The sequence below is a fragment of the Neovison vison genome, chromosome 3 (assembly GCF_020171115.1).
Source record: "Neovison vison isolate M4711 chromosome 3, ASM_NN_V1, whole genome shotgun sequence".
Classification (NCBI taxonomy): Eukaryota; Metazoa; Chordata; class Mammalia; order Carnivora; family Mustelidae; genus Neogale; species Neogale vison.
In genome coordinates, this window is record NC_058093.1 from 219,296,761 (window position 1) to 219,314,305 (window position 17,545).

Below are 17,545 nucleotides of genomic sequence, written 5' to 3' on the forward strand. Positions count from 1 at the left end.
AGTTCCTAGGCAGTGTAGCAGACCTGACAGTGACGAATGATGTCAGGCAGCCAGCTGACCTGGGCTGAGGAGAACTTGGTAAAAATCCCTGCGTGCTGGCTGCAATGATGTTGATGACCACGGTGACAGGTGTTGTGTATTGAGCAAAGTATACGATAGGTTGTTTACATTCCTTATCTCATGGGCTCTTCTATCAATACTGTCAGGAGTTTACACTAACACTATAGGTGAGGAAGCAGACTCAGAGAAGTTGTAGGACTTGTCCAGAGTCACATTCAAATGAGGTGTGATATAACTCTAGCTTCAAAGCAGTCATAAATTGCAGTTTTGTGAGCTCACAAGAACCCCCTGAAGCAGGCCACCCTTCTCCCCACCAAATGAGGATAAATGGCTTCCCCTGGACTACCTGGCTAGGGGCTGTAGCCAGGTTCAAGAAGCCAGTCTCTGGGCTGCCTCCTGCTTTGACAACTGCCAACCCCACCGCTCCTCTTCTGTTGGCCCATGTGTAACCAAATGACAAGGACTCTGGATTGCTTAATCCCAGAAATGGATCACGTCTCCTCCGTCCTGCCACCTGCTATTAGCCCATTCTGTGTACCCTCCATTTTGCCAACCACAACCGGAAGGTGCTATCAGCTCTGTTCCCTCCCTCCTGCCACAGGCCTGTCCCTGGCACAGCCCTGGCTCAGGAGCCTCAGGCTGCCCTCTTATCTCGGGACTGGCAGAAATGAGATGTGGCTAAGGAAGGACTATGTGCAGAGAATTGTTCTTTCAAGAGATGTTTTTTGAGCTAGCAAGTTTTTCTTAAGTGCCTGCTGTGCGCGAGACACTGATAGAGCAATAACCAGGGATACAACTGTGATAGGCATGATCTCTGTCCATAGGACAGGCTGGTGGCTGGAAAGCATTCCAATAGTGTGGGGGAGTGCTGATGAGGGAGTGCAGGAAGCTGCAGAAGCGTGGGGGTGCTGGGGCAGCATGACCTCCAAAGGGTGAGAAGAGGTTGGCCAGGTTGAGAGCATGATCAGGTGAAGGCAGCAGCAGCAGGGTGAGAGCTGAGAGAGGGCTGGGCCGGGTTGGTTCTCACCTTCTGGTAGACACCCTGCTCCTTAATGACAGGCTGACTCTGTGGGCCCTCCTGGCCCAGTCCGTCAGTGGTATCATCTCTGCTTGTTGACAGATGGTTTCTCTAAGAAGCACACCAGCTACACATGTTACCTTTTTAAGCTGCGAACTCCTTAAGGCACTGTGGGTCTGGGAGCTCTGACAGGTTCGTGGGACCCTAGGGTAGGGTTGCCAGATAGCAGTGGCCATCTCCTTCCTGAATGGTAATGCCAAGGTCCAGGCTATTCAGCACTACTGTGACAACCCCCTGGCCTTAGTCTGTGCTCTGTGGCCAACTCCAAACCTGGGAAAGCTGCTCTCAGTTTCCAGGGCCTCTGAAAAATACCCTTCTCTGTCTTTGAGGCCCTCATTTGGTGTCCTTCCATCTGCACATGAAGTCCTCGCTACTTGTTCCTTGTCACCTTTCTGTCTTCCCGCAGGTCCAGCTACAGCTGCTAACAGCCATCGTGAAACTCTTTCTGAAGAAGCCGACAGAGACCCAGGAGCTGGTGCAGCAGGTCCTCAGCTTGGCCACTCAGGTCAGTGCCCCAGCCTCTCTGCTGCGCCCAGTGCAGGTCTCACTCCACAGGGGGCGCTGTGGTCTAAGGAGCCAGCCAGACCTTGGTGCCAAGGTTCTTCCCCTGAGGCTGGCATCACTAGAGGGGTTGGCCCTAGAGTAATCCAGGACCCCTGCTCAGGGAGCTCAGTCACAAATAAATCAAGATGGAGTGGGTCAGGTGAGGAAGTCAAGACAGACTGCAAACAAGAGAGGGGAGGGAGGTCCAGGAGAACCAGAGGGTTTGTAGGACAGGGAAGACAAATTTTGGAGTGGAGCGAGGATTGGGGACAGAAGTGGGAATCCCCTGTTTAACACTGAGCTAGGGGAGGAAATCAAGGGGTCAGGCCATGTTTAGGGACAGGTTAATGGGACTGCTCAGGATCAGTGTTCAGTGCTGTGACCATGCCCAGGTCATGGGATTTGGGGAGGAGCTCCTTCCTTCCCAGCTGGTTGCTCTGCTATGAATTTAATATGCTTCTTGTCACCTCCTCACTGCTTAAGGACTCTGATAACCCAGACCTGCGGGACCGTGGCTACATCTATTGGCGTCTGCTCTCCACGGACCCAGTGGCTGCTAAGGAGGTGGTGTTGGCTGAGAAGCCACTCATCTCTGAAGAGACAGACCTCATTGAGCCCACACTGCTGGACGAGCTCATCTGCTACATTGGCACCCTGGCCTCCGTCTACCATAAGCCTCCCAGTGCCTTTGTGGAGGGGGGCCGGGGCGTTGTGCACAAGAGCCTGCCACCACGCACTGCCTCGTGAGTGAAGTTGGCCAGTCTACAGGCTGAGCCTCCCTACCTGGTTTTCCAGTTCATTAGCCTAGGCATTCAGGCCTATTGTGGTAACCCTGGCCAGGCTTGAGTCTAAGGGAAATTACCATTATAGTGACATTTTTATTTTTATTTTTTAAAGATTTTATTTATTTATTTGACAGAGATCACAAGTAGGCAGAGAGGCAGATGGGGGGGGGAGAAGCAGGCTCCCTGCTGAGCAGAGAACCTTATGCGGGCCTCGATGCCAGGACCCTGAGATCATGACCTAAGCTGAAGGCAGAGGCTTAACACACTGAGCCACACAGGCAGCCCAAGTGGCTTTTTTTTAGAGATAAAGTGTGTGAGCCGGGGGAGGGGCAGAGGGAGAGAGAATCTCAAGCAGACTTCACACTGAGCATGGAGCTTGATCCCATGACCTGAGATCATGATCTGAGCTAAAAACAAGAGTCAGACACTTAACCTACTGAGCCACCCAGACAACCCCCATCCTAATGACTTTTTAATGGATGTTTACCACAGAAGCGCCTGGGTGGCTCAGACATTAAGTGTCTGCCTTCAGCTCAGTCATGATCCCAGGGTTCGGGATCCAGCCCCTCATTGGGCTGTCTACTTGGCAGGAAGCCTGCTTCTCCCTCTTCCACCACCCCCTGCTTGTGTTCCCTCTCTCGCTATCTCTCTCTTTGTCAAATAAAGAAATAAAATCTTTAAAAAAAAAAAAAAAGAAAGAAAAAATGTTTACTACATACAGGGTGACCTCATTTGATCTTTACAACATCTCAAAGAGGTATCCCCATTTAACGGACGAGGACAATAGGACAGAGAGCTTGAGGGCCTGGTGTGGCATCCCACAGCCAGCACAGCTAGTCTCAGACTTGATTCTAATTCCAGAGCCCTGTTCTTCTCACCCTCCTCTGCCACCCGCTGGTGGTTGGTTTGGCCTGCGTACCCAGTCCTCCAGGGCGGGCATCAAGTCTTTAGAGTGCGCTGAGTGGTGGAAATAGACCGCCCCTCCCTTCACTCACCCCCATAATGCTGGATCTCTTGGAGAGCCAAAAAGATGGATCAGGCTTGGGAAGGGGGAAGAGGAAGGGCCATGTAGACAGCCCTTCTGGAACAGTGTGGAGATCCAGGTGCCTGTGCTGGGGGAGGAGCCTGGAGACTGAGGACTCTGACCTCCCTGAAACAGCCCGGCGCCCACCCCACTGACCCTCTCCCTCCTATGTCATCACAGGAGTGAGAGCACCGAGAGCCCTGAGACGGCCCCTGCCGGAGCACCCTCTGGTGAGCAGCCAGATGTCATCCCCACCCAGGGCGACCTGCTGGGTGACCTCCTCAACTTGGACCTCGGCCCCCCAGTGGGTGGCCCACCTCTGGCCACCTCCTCAGTGCAGATGGGAGCCGTAGACCTTCTTGGTGGAGGCCTCGACAGCCTGGTATGTCCTGGGGCCCTCTGTGGATAACAATAATGACCTTCAGAGGAGTAGTCAGTGAGTACCAGTCCGTGCCATTCACCAACCGAGGGCCTCAGGGTACACCTGTCTGCGAAGGTGACTACGTCACTCCCTACTTAGAGGGGAGAAAACTGAGGTTCAAGAGTTCAGGTAACCTTCCCTCTAGGAGTGCACAATATGTTGCAGACATGGGACTTAGTCCCTTGCCTGTAGGGCTAGAGCAGTGTCCACATACTCCCACACCCTCCACCAGCTTGGTGCAACAGCCCAGGAGGCCTGAGAGGCCCATGAGGGGTCAGGGACAGTCCCTCCTACCCTGTAGAAAGGGGGTGGTAAGACTGGACTGGTTATCTCCCCAAGACTTGTACAGGCAGCAGGTAGAGCCAGGAGGAGGGGTAGCAGAGCCCCTGTCACTTGGCCATGTCTGGCTCAGGTCCCAGAGGCATGACACAGGAAAGGGTAGGAAGGGCCATGGCACAAGATGTGGGTGGTGGAGTGAAGCCCTGAAAGTAGTGCCTTTCATAAAGATAGTCTGGGCCCCCCTTAAGCCTGGCACAGTCTCGCCCCAGACGCCTCTCGGGAACAGCAGTGACTAATCTATTCGCTCTTTCCCTCTCTCTCTTGTCTCTGTCTTCTTTTCTGGCTTTTCTCTCTGCATGTGGCTGCCTGTTCTCTTCACCCTGCCTGCTTCTGCTTGGAGATGGGGGATGAGCCTGAAGGGGTATGGTTCAACCCTTGCGCCACCCAAGCCTTTGTATCTGCTCTTCCTGAGTGCTGGCCCAGCATCCCAAAGGGTGGATGATGTCAAAGCAGTCCTCCCTGCTGAGCTGTGGCCTTTTATCGAATGCCCCGTCTCAGTACCCTGAGACAGAGTTTCCTTGTCATCCTGAGGATCACCTGCTCTCTCAGTTTCCACGGGCCCTCTGTGACAGCCTAAAGGGTGTGGTCCTGTCAGCTTAGCACAGCCTCACCACAGAGTACTCCTTTTATCGGTGGGTTGCGGGTTAGTTTACACATGTCCCAGCCCTTTCCCAAGGTCACTCACCCCTAAGGCTGGAGGCTTGCAGGTCATGGAGGGCAGTGTTTGTTTCTTCTCCACCCCCTTACCCTGTCTTGTCTCTGCAACTTAGAGCTGGTGTGACAACAGCCCTGCAGCCCCCCTCCTGCCCCATCCCATTTTCTAAAGTGCCAGGATGTTCTACTCATTCCGGGCCCTTGATTCTAATGCCTGCCTCTGACCTCTTTCCCTTCCCTTCCAGATTGGGGGTCCCAATTTTGTGGCACCCCCAGCAGCAGCAGTCCCATCGAACCTAGGAACATCCATGGGCAGTGGCCTGAGTGACCTCTTCGACCTGACCAGTGGCGTGGGCACGCTGTCGGGATCGTATGTGGCCCCCAAAGCAGTAAGTACCGCACCTCCTTCCATGGCAGGAGCAGAGGGAAGTTAGATACTGACTGATGTTCCTTAAATGGTCTGTTCTGTGGAATCAGCTCAGGCCAACAGGGATGCGTGCCAGGGTCTGTGGGAGCACAGGGAAGAGATGCTAGGCTGGCCCTGGGGGCCTGGGAAGACCTCCCAGGGCAGGGCTACTGGAGCTCAGGCCTGTAAATCAAGTCAGAATTAGGTGAAAGTGGAGAGAAGGCTCCAGGTGGCTGTCACAGCTGTGGTCAGGCCTGGAGCGGAGCGAGAGCCTGCACCTCCCAGACAACTGGCAAAGGTCCCATCTAGTTAGAGCAGCAGTTCTCAGGGCTGTCTCCCAACCGGGGCCCCCTTCTGATGACAGATGTTGTCTAAGGCGCCCTTTATTTCCTGTGCTCAAAGGTGTCTGGACTATAGCCTACCTATACATGTCACTTCAAAATTAGTAAGACGCGGGATGCCTGGGTGGCTCAGTTGCTTAAGCGGCTGCCTTCAGCTCAGGTCGTGATCCCAGCGCCCTGGGATCGAGTCCCACATCAGGCTCCCTGCTCAGCAAGGAGCCTGCTTCTCCCTCTGCCTCTGCCTGCCACTCTGTCTGCCTGTGCTCACTCTGTCTGACAAATAAATAAATAAAATCTTAAAAAAAAAAAAAAAATTTAGTAAGACACTAGCACTTCTTTTTTTTTTTTTTTTTTTTTAAAGATCTTATTTATTTGACAGACAGAGATCACAAGTAGGCTGAGGCAGGCAGAGAGAAAGGAAGGGAAACAGGCTCCCGCTGAGCAGAGAGCCCGACGCAGAACTTGATCCCGGGACCCCAAAATCATGATCTGAGCCGAAGGCAGAGGCCCAACCCACTGAGCCACCTAGGCTCCCCAAGATGCTAGGACCTCTTAAAGGAGACAGAAAGGGAAGAGAATAAAATGATATATTTCCATGTCGTAAAGGCTTGGATACGCCTACTCCAGAAGATCTGATGAAGCCATCAGGTGTTTGTGGCTGTGTAGAGTCACCACGACGGCCACAGGTAGTGTTTGTAGCTCAGGTGCTGTGAACCATGTGGTTACTGGTATCCTTAGTTCCTGAAATGGTGACTGACTCCCAGTAAAGTCCCCGTAGAACAAAGAACAGGCTTTCTTTGATTTTCACTGTAATTGGGTTCCCGGCAATTTCAGGATATGTTGAAACCATGCAAAACATACTGCAGGGATGCAGGACAGTTGCTCTTTGAGGGGACAGTTGTCCTCCCAACAGTATGTCTAGCATCCCTGACCGGCCTTTGTGCCACCTGCAGATGCCCCATAGGTGCCCACCATGCTACCAAGGCCTGGTACTCCCCAGGACTCCCGCCTAGACTAGCGATTAGGGAGGGAAGAAGCTGGCAAGGTCCACATTGCCAGGCCATGAGGGTCTCTCTCAGTCCTGGTGCAGTAGAGCCATTAGAAGGTTTTAAGCAGAGATGAATTGTATTTACACTGGAGGGAGATTGCTTTGGCTACACTGTGGCAGGCAGGTTGGCAGGGCTAGGACAGAAGGTGCCCAGTGAGGAGACCGGCAGGAACTACTGTGTGCTCATGGTGCCTAGACAAGGGCAGCTTTGAAGACAGAGGCAAAAGGCTGCCCTGGAGAGCTCCTCAGGAGGTGGGACTGGCAGGATGTGGGGGCTGGCGGGGAGGGAAGGATGCTGGCTCCAGCAGTGGGATGAGGGAGGTGCTGTTTGCAGAGCCGGGGGCGAGGGAGAGGAAGGAGTGCCGGGTTTGCGAGGCAGGAACATGTGAGCCTGGCTCTGAGGACAGCGAGGTGTGGGCCACACCCTCAGCATCAAGGAAGCTGCCAGGGGGTTCAGACCTGACCTGACCCCCTCACAACGCTCAGGGCAGGCCCTGTGTTTGCCACTTTGTTCCAGCCAGAGCCCCTCTCTCTCTTCCAAGGTTCCCTCCCGAAACCAGGACCCAACTGGGCTTTAGGGGTGAGGTGAGCTCTCGGTTGTGCCTGGGGAGCTGTGAGCCAGTGCCTGCTTTGACCTCACCAGGAGTGGCAGCCGTGCCTGCAGCGGTGGTGGCCAGAGCCCCCAGTAGAGAGCAGGTTTAGTGCAGGCCTGTGGCACAGCCCCTGCCCTGCCGAATCCCACCAGAAGCCTTATGGCACTGTCCTTCCTGTTTCACAGTCGACAAATCTCAGTGCTTTTGCCTAAGGTCACATAGCAGCTAAGCCACAGTCTGAAACTGAATGCACGGTGCTTACACCAAACTCCCTGTTCCTGATCCTGATATGATCATGCCCCACAGTGTTTGAGAACGTCCTATGTGCCTTAGTGTCCTAGGCTGTCAGAATAACTAATTACTGTTCAGAGTAGCTACCTCAGTGCGTGAGGCCAGCACATACGTGTTAAAAGCCCAGTGTAGAGGCACCTGAGTGGCTCAGTCGCTGAGCTTCTGTCTTTGGCTCAGGTCATGATCTTAGTGTCCTGGGATGGAGCTCCACGTTGGGCTTTCTGCTCACCAGGAAGCCTCTTCAGCTCCCCCTGCTTGTGTTCTCTCTCTTTGTCAAATAAATAAATAAAATCTTAAAAAAAAAATGCCTAATATAACAGGCATAAGGCAGGATCAAATGACAGAAGAGCAGCAAAGAATCCTGCAATCCTGTGGGTGCCAGGCCTTGCCAGGACTGCCGAGCTGCCAGAAATGTAAAGTCCGGAGCTGGCTCTCTGCGTGTGTGTTCATTTTTTTTTTTTTTTAAGATTTTTATTTATTTATTGGACAGAGAGAGATCACAAGTAGGCAGAGAGGCAGGCAGAGAGGAGGAAGCAGGCTCCTCGCTGAGCAGAGGGCCCAATGTGGGGCTCGATCCCAGCACCCTGGGATCATGACCTGAGCCGAAGGCAGCGGCTTAACCCACTGAGCCACCCAGGCGCCCCTCACTGCTTTTTCTTAGTGGAGGCCCAGATGGGTGGACCAACAGTGAGTGCTGGAAAGGAGATGTTAGGGAATCACTCTGTCAGAGGAATTTAGGGCAAGCTGCCTGGAAGAGGAATCCTTGCAACACAGGACTTTTCCCATTATCTTAGACATAGGAGTCTCTGGGGTCTGGATGTGTTCTTCCTTCAGAAGCAGTAGGTGTCTCATCTGTGTTTTCCTAACAGCCATGTGACTGCCTAGAATGGTTTGTCCTATGGGCATTCTCCCTGCCACACCTGTGGTGGCAAATATGTTCTACAGTAACCTTCCCAGTCAAGGGAATGAGGCTTTCTCTGCACAAGAACTTGGGAGTTCCTGAAGCATTGAACGAGTGGATGGTGACGTTTCCTTGGGTCCTTCAGCAAATATTGAGAATTTTTTAGTTTAATTTAATTTAGGTTAAATTAAACTAAGTCTAAACTAATTAGTCTAAACTAATTTAGACTGATTTAGATTAGTTCTGTTGTAGCACCTGTGCTAGATTCCGTGAAGCCACGGTGACCAAGAGAAATGCGGTCCCCACAGGCAGCCGCTGGTCCCAGGTGACAGAGGCAGTTCTGCAAGAGCTGTGAAAGGTGGCCTGCTAGAGGTTGGGCCCCCCGGGAAGCTGCTCTGGGGGCCTGGGCGGGGCTCAGAGCTCTCTGCTTGCCTGTCTCAGCTGAGGCTGAAGCCCTGTGATTCTGCCCTCACACCTTTGTCCTGGGGAAACAAAGGATGATAATGTTAGCGAGTGTGGTGGGGATGGGTCTGCCAAAGCACTTTCCAGACTGGAGGGGTGGGGGGGACAGAGGCAGAGGAGCAGGTTCAGTGGAAGCCTGGCAGAGGGGGGCCCTGGGACATGGAAGCCGTGGGCAGTGGAAGTGCCGCAGCATTGGAGGGGTTTTTGGCATGATCAGATTTGCATCTTTTTAAAGTTCTGTTTATTTAAGTAATCTCTCTGCCCCCGTGTGGGGCTCAAACTTATGACCCCAAGCTCAAGAGTTCGTCAGGTGCCTCCACATTCGCACTTTAGAAGATGATTCAGGTGCTACAGAGAGGGGGGAGGGATTGAGGCACCGCAAGGGCTGCTGTCTTACCTGGTGGACTCTGACTGTGGTTCAGATGAACGTGCTGCCCGCTGAGGGAAGCAGAGGCCCTGGCTGCAGATGGAGGAGATAGTGGTGACAGGGTCCGGGCTGCAGGGACCATGGTGTGGGGCCTGGGGTTGGCTGAGGGTGGGGACCCAGATGGCATTGAGGTTCCTGGTGGTGGCACCTTGAGAGATAGTGAGATGTTCACACAGCACACCTTAGGGCAGCTCTTGAGGAGGCCTGGGTCTTTTGACCTCGGGGCTGGGCAGGGGGTGGGGGGAAGCTGAGAATAGGGCCCTCAAAGGCATTTGTACCACCCTGGATGACGCCTGCGGATGTCCTTCCTGGTTGGGGCTTTAATTCAAGCTGTTTCACCCTGCAAATGCTGCCTGAATGCCAATGGCCCAGCAAGCTCTAAGCCAAGGACGTAGAAAAGAAAAGCAGAGCCCTTTCCTCAAAGAGCTGACTGGGTCCAGGTGAGAGGGACACAGAGGGTCACATTCATCTGCTAACATGTCATGGTAGCATGGATGTAGGGAAGGAACCTAGGTGTGGGCTTCCCAAAGGAGGCAGTTCTTGAGCTGACACTCCTATGACAGCCAAGCAGCAGAGGGCCTGCCAGGAGAGAGGTCCTCTTAGGTACTGTCCTTGGTCAGCCCAGTTTCTACAATTAAAAGGCCAGCCTTGCCTCCTGTGAAGAAGGACAGCCTGTGACAGCCAGGGAGGCCTCGAGCTCTGGCTGAGGCCCTGGATACCCTTGGGCTCTTCTTGACTCTGCTCGGCTCTTCAGGAGGCTGGCAGGGCCCACTTTCCTCTTCACCTCTCTCAGCCTCCTTACTGAGTGTTCCTTCTTGGACCTCTGAAGACTCAGGTCAGCCCTTGGGCACACCAAGCACCGGTCTACCCGACACTGCTCTGATACACAGCCACGCTGTCATGGTGGCCCTGGGATCCCTGCCGGATTGTTCCTCTCATTCCAGAATCCCCACCGCCATTGCCTGGTGGTAAAGGCAGGTGTGGTCAATCTGCAAGGCCCCTAAGGGAGAGGGAGAGACCGTAAAGTAGAGTCAGATGGAGGGTGGGTAGCCTCAGGTGGGCTGTTAACTTTTAGGGAAGTGGTAAACCTGAGCCTCCTGTCTACTCCCTTGCCTGTAGGTGTGGCTTCCAGCCATGAAAGCCAAGGGGTTGGAGATTTCAGGTACTTTCACCCGCCAGGTGGGTTCCATCTCCATGGACCTGCAGCTGACCAACAAGGCCCTGCAGGTCATGACCGACTTTGCCATCCAGTTCAACCGCAACAGGTACGTTCCCAAGGCCAGTGTGATGAGAGCCCTTGCTGGTGATTGCAGGCAGGGGTCGAGAGCTCTGAGGGATCTGGTGCCACATGGGTGCATCTCAGGCCAAAACTCTCTAAAGCAATGACTTTCTTCCCTTCTCCACAACCTCTTTATGTGGACTCCAAAGTACCAGGCAAAGGGGTAGATCGTCTCCCCTTATTTTTGCCTTCCACTGCTCAAAGAGTGTTTGCTGACGAAAACCCCCAGCTCCAGACCAAGAGCCCGCCTTCAACAAACACTCCACATGACAGAATGGAGCCTCCTCTCCAGGCCTAAGTAGCTGCCACCACAGGGCCCAGCTGTAAGAAGGCTGACGGGGAGCAGACCTGCCTCCCAGCCAGCACCTTGTGGCACAGGTTTAAACCATCAGACGGGGCCTCTGGGAGTGGTGGCTGCGCTGGGCCCCTCACCCAACTAGGTCCCCTGTACTGGAGGTTCTGGGGAAGGTTTCCTCTCTGGCACCATTGAGGTCTTCATGGACCAGGCCAGCTAGGCCAGGGCTCTCCTGGGGACCCAAGCAGCCTCTCCTGATGATTCTTCTTCCTGAGCAGCTCTAGTGATGAGCAAACTGAGCCTCTAAGAAGTTGACTGAAGGGGCTGCTTCCTCAGGGAGAACCCATAAGCCAGTGGGTCCTGACCCTCTCTCAGCTCAGATGGCCCTAGAGTTCAAAGAATCACTCCACATTCCAAGGGAAAGTCTCAATGATTGCTTACAACGGACTTACAGCGTGCTGACAATGCCCTGGGTGGCAGGCCCTGTGTAAGGATTTTAGAGATATTATCTTACTTTGAGCTACTTGGCAGCCCAGTGAGGTCAATGCCATTGTCCCCTTTTCAGTAAATAATGACACTTGGGCTCAGAAAGGACCAGTGCCTTGCCCAGGATGACACAGCAGGCTGTGGGGGATCTTCCAGGAAAGCCTGAAGAGTGGGCCACCACAGAGGCCTGGGGTTCCCCACATCGTCTCCCAGCGTATCCCAGGCAGGTCTGATTGCTGTCGTGGGTAGAGTGCGGCGAGGTCAGGCAGGTTAAGCTCTGGATCTCAGCAGTGCTACTTAGCCCATAGTGTCTGAGGACAGGCCTGCCCCTCCCTGAGTTTCCATGTCTTGGAAGATGAGAGAATGTATATCTCTCGCTGTTTTTATGAGAGTAGGAGTTGGTATAATATCAAATGCCCAGCCTGGGCACAGTGAGCTGTTACTGCATGGTCCCATGTCTCACACTCCTGGGCATCCTCCCCACCTCATTTACCTATGTGTTGCTTTGCTAAGAAGTAGAGCTTTCCTGAATCTCTCTCTGGCTAGTTCTCGCCCTGACAGTAAAACCTGGTGTCTTGCTTGGGATGGTCACATCCTTCTTGGAAGGTGGGGATTGGTAGCAGAAACTTGGGCAGTCAGAGTCTTCAGTTAGAAGCAGCTTATAGTTCAGGCCTCTGGTGTTAGGTGGAACTCCTCAGGTGCAGGACAGAGCAAGGCCATGTTCACCTGGGCCTGCTCCACACATAGCCCAGAAAAGAAAGTGCAGCCCAGATGGGAGTTAAGCCTGCAGCTGGCCCGGGGCTCATTCCTCCTGTCCACACAGCCATTGAGAGTGGGGGTCATGAACATGAACTCTCCTGGGCCCAGAGCTGAGGTGAAACCAGCTTACTGGACAGGCTTCTTGCCACCCACTGCCCTAGCTCTGGAGCCTGAGGAGCCCACCCATCCCACGTCAGCACCTGTTCCCCCTGCCATTCCCGCGGGGGCTTCTCTCTCCCCAGCTTCGGCCTGGCCCCTGCTGCCCCCCTCCAGGTCCACGCACCACTCAGCCCCAACCAGACTGTGGAGATATCCCTGCCTCTCAACACGGTGGGCTCGGTCATGAAGATGGAGCCTCTGAACAACCTCCAGGTGTGTTCCAGGCAGGGCTAAGCACCCTACTCCTTATCTGCCCACCTACCTCAGGGGAGGAGCCTGGTGGAAAGGTCTGGGGCCTCGCCTTTGTTGGCTAAGGGGTGTGTCTATGGAGTTGTGCCCTTTGCCAAAGATCTGGCAAGGGAGACCTGATCCGAGGGGATGAAGGGGCATGGTTACCAGGGAAGGTGTGTGAGGGGACCTGGTCAGGTGGAGGCACAGGGAGCAGGCCCTTCCTGGGGCCTCAGAGGTCGTATCAAGCACATGGGGCCAATCGGTGGCCTTGTTCCTAGGTGGCCGTGAAGAACAACATTGACGTCTTCTACTTCAGCACTTTGTACCCACTGCACATTCTCTTTGTGGAGGATGGGAAGATGGGTGAGTCCTGAGGGTGCCCCAAGAGTCCCTGGAATATAATGATTGGCTTGGCCCCATAATGGAGTCTGTGAGTTGCCGGCCCCCCTGCAGAGCCTGAGGCGAGGGTCATGCCTCCATCAAGGACCACTGAGTGTTGGTCAGCTCTTTCCCTCAGTGGCCAGCTCTTTCCCTCAGTGGGGGCCATGCTTTGCAGGAGTTGTCTCCTGAGTTCTGCTCTGCCCACCCCTCAGTTTTTCCCATGGTCTCTAGACAGGCCTCCCATGGCCTCCTGAGCTGGGGAGCCCAGACCATGTCACACTGGATGTCCACCTCCTGTGCCCTGGCTGGAACCCCTAAGAAGACTCATCCCCATGCCAGGAGGGCTCACTGCTAGCTCAGAGCTGAGCAGAGGACTTTGCCCATGTCATCTCTCGGTCACCACAGAAGCCCTGTGACACAGGCTATGATTAACGAGCAGGCTGCTTGGGGCCAGAGCAGGAGGGAGCGCATGTGTGGGTGCTGGGAAGGAGAGATTTAAGGCTCAACGGGGAGGGGGAAGCCCAGGGTCTTTGGGGAGCAGCACTGGTGGCCACTGTCACAGAGCTAAAGGTTTGTTCAGGGAAGCAGGAGGGGGCTGTGGCAGAGCTCGTGCCTGTCTTCAGCTTCAAGTTCATACCCCCAAGAAACCCATTCCCTGCTGGGTGTTATTGAGTGGGGTCCCAGGTTTATCAGGGTTCCATCTTCTACCTTGTCCCCCACTCCCAGACCGACAGATGTTCCTGGCCACGTGGAAGGACATTCCCAATGAAAATGAAGCCCAGTTCCAGATCAGAGACTGCCCCCTCAATGCAGGTAGGACTTCTCAGCCCTTCCCCGCCTTCCAGCCCCATCCACACTGACCCTTACCTGTACCCTCAGCCCTCCCCCACCACTGACTGGGGGCCCCCTTCTCACTCTCAGAGGCTGTGAGCAGCAGGCTACAGAGCAGCAACATCTTTACGGTCGCCAAGAGGAATGTGGAGGGCCAGGACATGCTCTACCAGTCCCTGAAGCTGACCAACGGCATCTGGGTGCTGGCGGAGCTGCGCATCCAGCCCGGCAATCCCAGCTTCACGGTGAGGGTCCCTGCTCCTGCCCTGCCAGCCCTGGAGTGTCTACCTCCATGTTCCAGGCAGCCTCTCCTTCTCTCACTCCTTCCCAGACCAGGGGTCAGTCTGAGAAGGTGCGCTCTAGCCCAGCTAGGCTGGGGTCCCTCAACGCGACATGAATGAGCCTCCGAATTCTGACCCTAGCTTCCAACTCTGTCTCATCAGATTACTAGATAAGACACTAAACTGTGTCACCAGTGATTTGGTCTTGAAGATTCTATACAGTTGGACCCCTTCAGGGGGCACAGTTGGCCTCAGGCCCACCTGACTAGGAAATGGCACTGCTAGGAAATGGGTGCTGGCCCTGCTCCCACTCTTCCCTGCCCAGGGGCCCACCTGGGAGGGCACTGATAGTGAGCAACTTGCCCTTCTGGGCTTCGTGTCAGACCCCAGTCAGTACATGGCTTCCAAGGAGTGTGTGGTTGCCCTGGAGGCCATGCTGCTGTTCCAGGCCCCAGAGAGCACCAGGCTTTGCTTCTCACCCTGCGCCCCCGTCTCTGGCAGGCATGGCCCTGCAGACGTGGCTCCCCGGGCCCCGCTGGCGGTGCTGGCACTATGGTTGGGCGGGGGCTGCAGCAGTAGCTTCGGTGGTGGTAATTTCCATCTCCCTGTGTTTGGTTGCTGCATGCCCACCTTCCCTGCTGGCGCCCGTGTTGCAGGACTTGGAGGTTAGCAGACTGCTTTTCTCTTCCTCTTTCCCCTCCATTCTCCTCAGCCACACCTCGCACAGCCTGTCTCCTGGCCTGGCTCCAGTGCACCCTGCCTCTCCTAGCCTCGCCTCACCCTGCTGCTCCCCAAAGCTGGGCAGACGTGCATGCAGGCACGGGGCACCCCAAAGCTTCCCAACCAGATGAACCCGACTGAGGAGCTGGTACCCCCACTTCCCAGCACGCAGAGCGTGCACAGAGCCCTGCAAAGAAGATCGGGGCCACACAGGGCCACCACTGCTGGCTTCCAGAGCTCTGTTTGCTCCCCCCTTTCTCGTCGCACCCTTCAGTGGCAGCGACTTTGGCAGAAGTGCTGGTGGCACTTGCTTCTCTTCTGCCTACTCTCCAGCTCCCACAGTGGCAGAGCTGCCTGTGCTGGCGCCCAAGAAGACTCCCCAGCGACACCCCCCCAACCACTGCTATCTCTCCAAATGGAGACCTCCTTTGCAGCCCCCACATCTCGTCGGAGACCTCAGCCCTTCACGGGTAGTGACAGGCCCCAGCAGCTCTGTGGGGCAGGGGCCGGGTCCTTCCCGCCAGCCACCAGCTCATGATTCACTCTGCTTGAGCCGCAGCGGCTGGGCTGACAGCAGGTGTGTGGGCTGCACGTATATTTGGTCTGCACCCAGCTGGCTGCCGCAGCCACCCCCTCCGATCCCTCCGCTTTATTACACATCTGCCCCAGCCGCGCTGCCACCGGGCCATGTGTGCACACCACACTCTTCCATCTGGCTCTCCCGCTTTTCTCCCTCCCTGTGTTCCCTCCCAGCCCCTGAGAGGAGCCCGGGGAATTCTGACCTCTCTCTCCCCCTGCAGCTGTCCCTGAAATGTCGAGCACCAGAGGTGTCCCAACACGTGTACCAGGCCTACGAGACCATCCTCAAGAACTGAGGCCCCATCCAGTGCCCACCCTGGCCTTCTGCCAGCCCCAACAAGGAGCCCCCTGGGAGTGGCAGCACCTCCTTCCTGGAGACGCTGAGCAAGGCTCTTGGACACTACGGAGTTCCCTGGTCCTGACTGCCAGGCCCACCTGGGTCCTCAGGGCAGGTTAGCATTCCTCCTGGAGTGAAATCTCAGTGTACCCCTGTGCTCGGGGACTCCCCTCTTCCGTTGCTGCTGACAGTTAGGGTCAGGTGAGGAGGGGACCAAAGGAAACAGAGCCAGAGAGGCCACAGAAGCTGATCAGGAAGACCCAGGGTTTTCTCTTCCTTTTCCTGACCAGTGCTTGAAGGGCAAGTGTGTGGCTCCCTCTTCGGGCTCCTGGCCTGGGAAGCCCCTGCCCCTCAGTCTCTCTTGGGTCAGTGTTAGAGAGCCTCCCCGTTGCCCGCTCTCAGGCCAGGCTGTCCTGGTGTCTGTGGAGGGTCCTTTGGTGTGCCCAGAGAGCTCCTCTGTCAGGGTTCTGGGGCTCCTGGGGGCCTACACCCCTATCTTCCCTCTCTGCATCCACCCGGGGGGGGCCCCCCCTGGTTGTGCCCATCGGGCCTCAAGCCTCCTGAGCACTGACCTACACGGGCAAGACTGGGCAGAAACGTCCAAAGCCCTGACCCAGGCTCCTGCCCCCCAGCAGTTGCACACATCAACTCACCGCACTCCTTTTCTTGCCCTGGAGGACGGTGACTGCCTTCAATATAGTCCTTGGCGTCCCCTGTGTTTCTGGAGCAGAGACAGGACTGAGGGATGGGGCACATGGGCGAGCAGGGTGCTTCCCATCTGGGGTTTCTTTGGGGTTTCTCCTTAGTGTCTGCTGCCCTCCCCCTGGCCTCCCATATTTCCGTTGTGTCTGACAGAGCATTAGGTTTTCCTGTACTGCTGTTTAATAATAAAGAAAGATTCTGCTTTTGGCAATCACAGACACTTTTTTCCCCCTCCACTAATTGTCAGAATTGAAAATTGCCTCCCAGTGGTTGAGGATGGCTTTCTGAGCCTTGCAGTAACTGTAATATTCATAGTATATATACATACACATACATATACATAGATATGTATACTACAGTATACATAATATACATACACATATATATAATGTATGTTTATTCTTATTTTCAAAAAGAAAATGAATAAAAATTATGACATCAAGTGTGTCCCTGGCCAGTGTGTCAGGTCCTGAGGCTCTTGTGGGTGGGGTCCTGGGTCCAGGATCAAGGACTTGAGCTGTGTGCGTAGCCCCTCCCCTGGCACTCTGAGGACAGGGCCTTTCCCTCTACCCTGTCCTTAAAAATGGATGTCTGAGGCCTGCTGATCTCCCTGGCACCACTCCTGCCCTTGATCGTAACTCCACCCAGCCATCTTGCCTTTTGATGTTGGCTGGAGGGCTGTCTTCTGTTTTGGTTTTCCTCTTCTCCCTGCCATTGTGAAGGCTCCCAGGAGCCACAGAGGAGTGCTCTGGTGGTGGCAGGAGAGGGAACGGTTAGGTAGGCGGGGCACCAGGCCTGTCTGGGCAGGCTCTTCCCCCACCCTGCATCTGTGGCCGGCTGAGTGGGGCGCCCACCCGGCTGCCACCAAGGACATCCCATGTGACCCCAGTGCTGGGATTGGCCTGGATCCCAGGGGAGGGCAGCCAGACCAAGGGCAGGGCCCTAGTGGCAAAGCTGCTTGTGGTTCTCAGTGCCAGGTGGCCTGGAGGCCTTCAGTCTGCCTCTAAGGGAGGAGCAGCCTGTTGCCTTCGCCCCATTTCAGCCCACCATTCCCTGCACTGCCCACTTCCGACCCACTGCTGCCCTCCCGGCACTGGGAGGCTGAAAGAAGAACACGTCAGCAGGAGTTCCT

At 55.2% G+C, this 17,545-nt stretch overlaps 1 protein-coding gene and 1 non-coding gene across 8 annotated transcripts in view; both read left to right on the top strand.

The window, feature by feature from the left end:
• AP1B1 (adaptor related protein complex 1 subunit beta 1) overlaps positions 1–16,624 on the top strand; it is a 51,663-nt gene extending 35,039 nt beyond the window's left edge. For 2 of the 7 annotated variants that reach the window (XM_044243968.1, XM_044243969.1), the window contains exons 12-23: positions 1,545–1,643; positions 2,165–2,424; positions 3,671–3,872; positions 4,591–4,611; positions 5,150–5,293; positions 10,493–10,638; positions 12,435–12,564; positions 12,861–12,945; positions 13,690–13,776; positions 13,885–14,039; positions 14,732–14,740; positions 15,129–15,512. In XM_044243968.1, coding sequence (XP_044099903.1) covers positions 1,545–1,643; positions 2,165–2,424; positions 3,671–3,872; positions 4,591–4,611; positions 5,150–5,293; positions 10,493–10,638; positions 12,435–12,564; positions 12,861–12,945; positions 13,690–13,776; positions 13,885–14,039; positions 14,732–14,740; positions 15,129–15,269 — 1,479 coding nt within the window. In that variant the 3' untranslated portion in view covers positions 15,270–15,512. Of the gene's footprint in view, positions 1–1,544; positions 1,644–2,164; positions 2,425–3,670; positions 3,873–4,590; positions 4,612–5,149; positions 5,294–10,492; positions 10,639–12,434; positions 12,565–12,860; positions 12,946–13,689; positions 13,777–13,884; positions 14,040–14,731; positions 14,741–15,128; positions 15,513–15,595 lie in introns of those variants that run through there. The other 5 variants (XM_044243971.1, XM_044243972.1, XM_044243973.1 and 2 more) reach the window with 5 other exon arrangements.
• On the top strand, positions 11,185–11,281 carry LOC122903907. The gene has a single exon (XR_006384109.1). It is a non-coding gene; the product is annotated as a small nucleolar RNA SNORD125 (small nucleolar RNA).
• Positions 16,625–17,545: the final 921 nt, after the last annotated feature.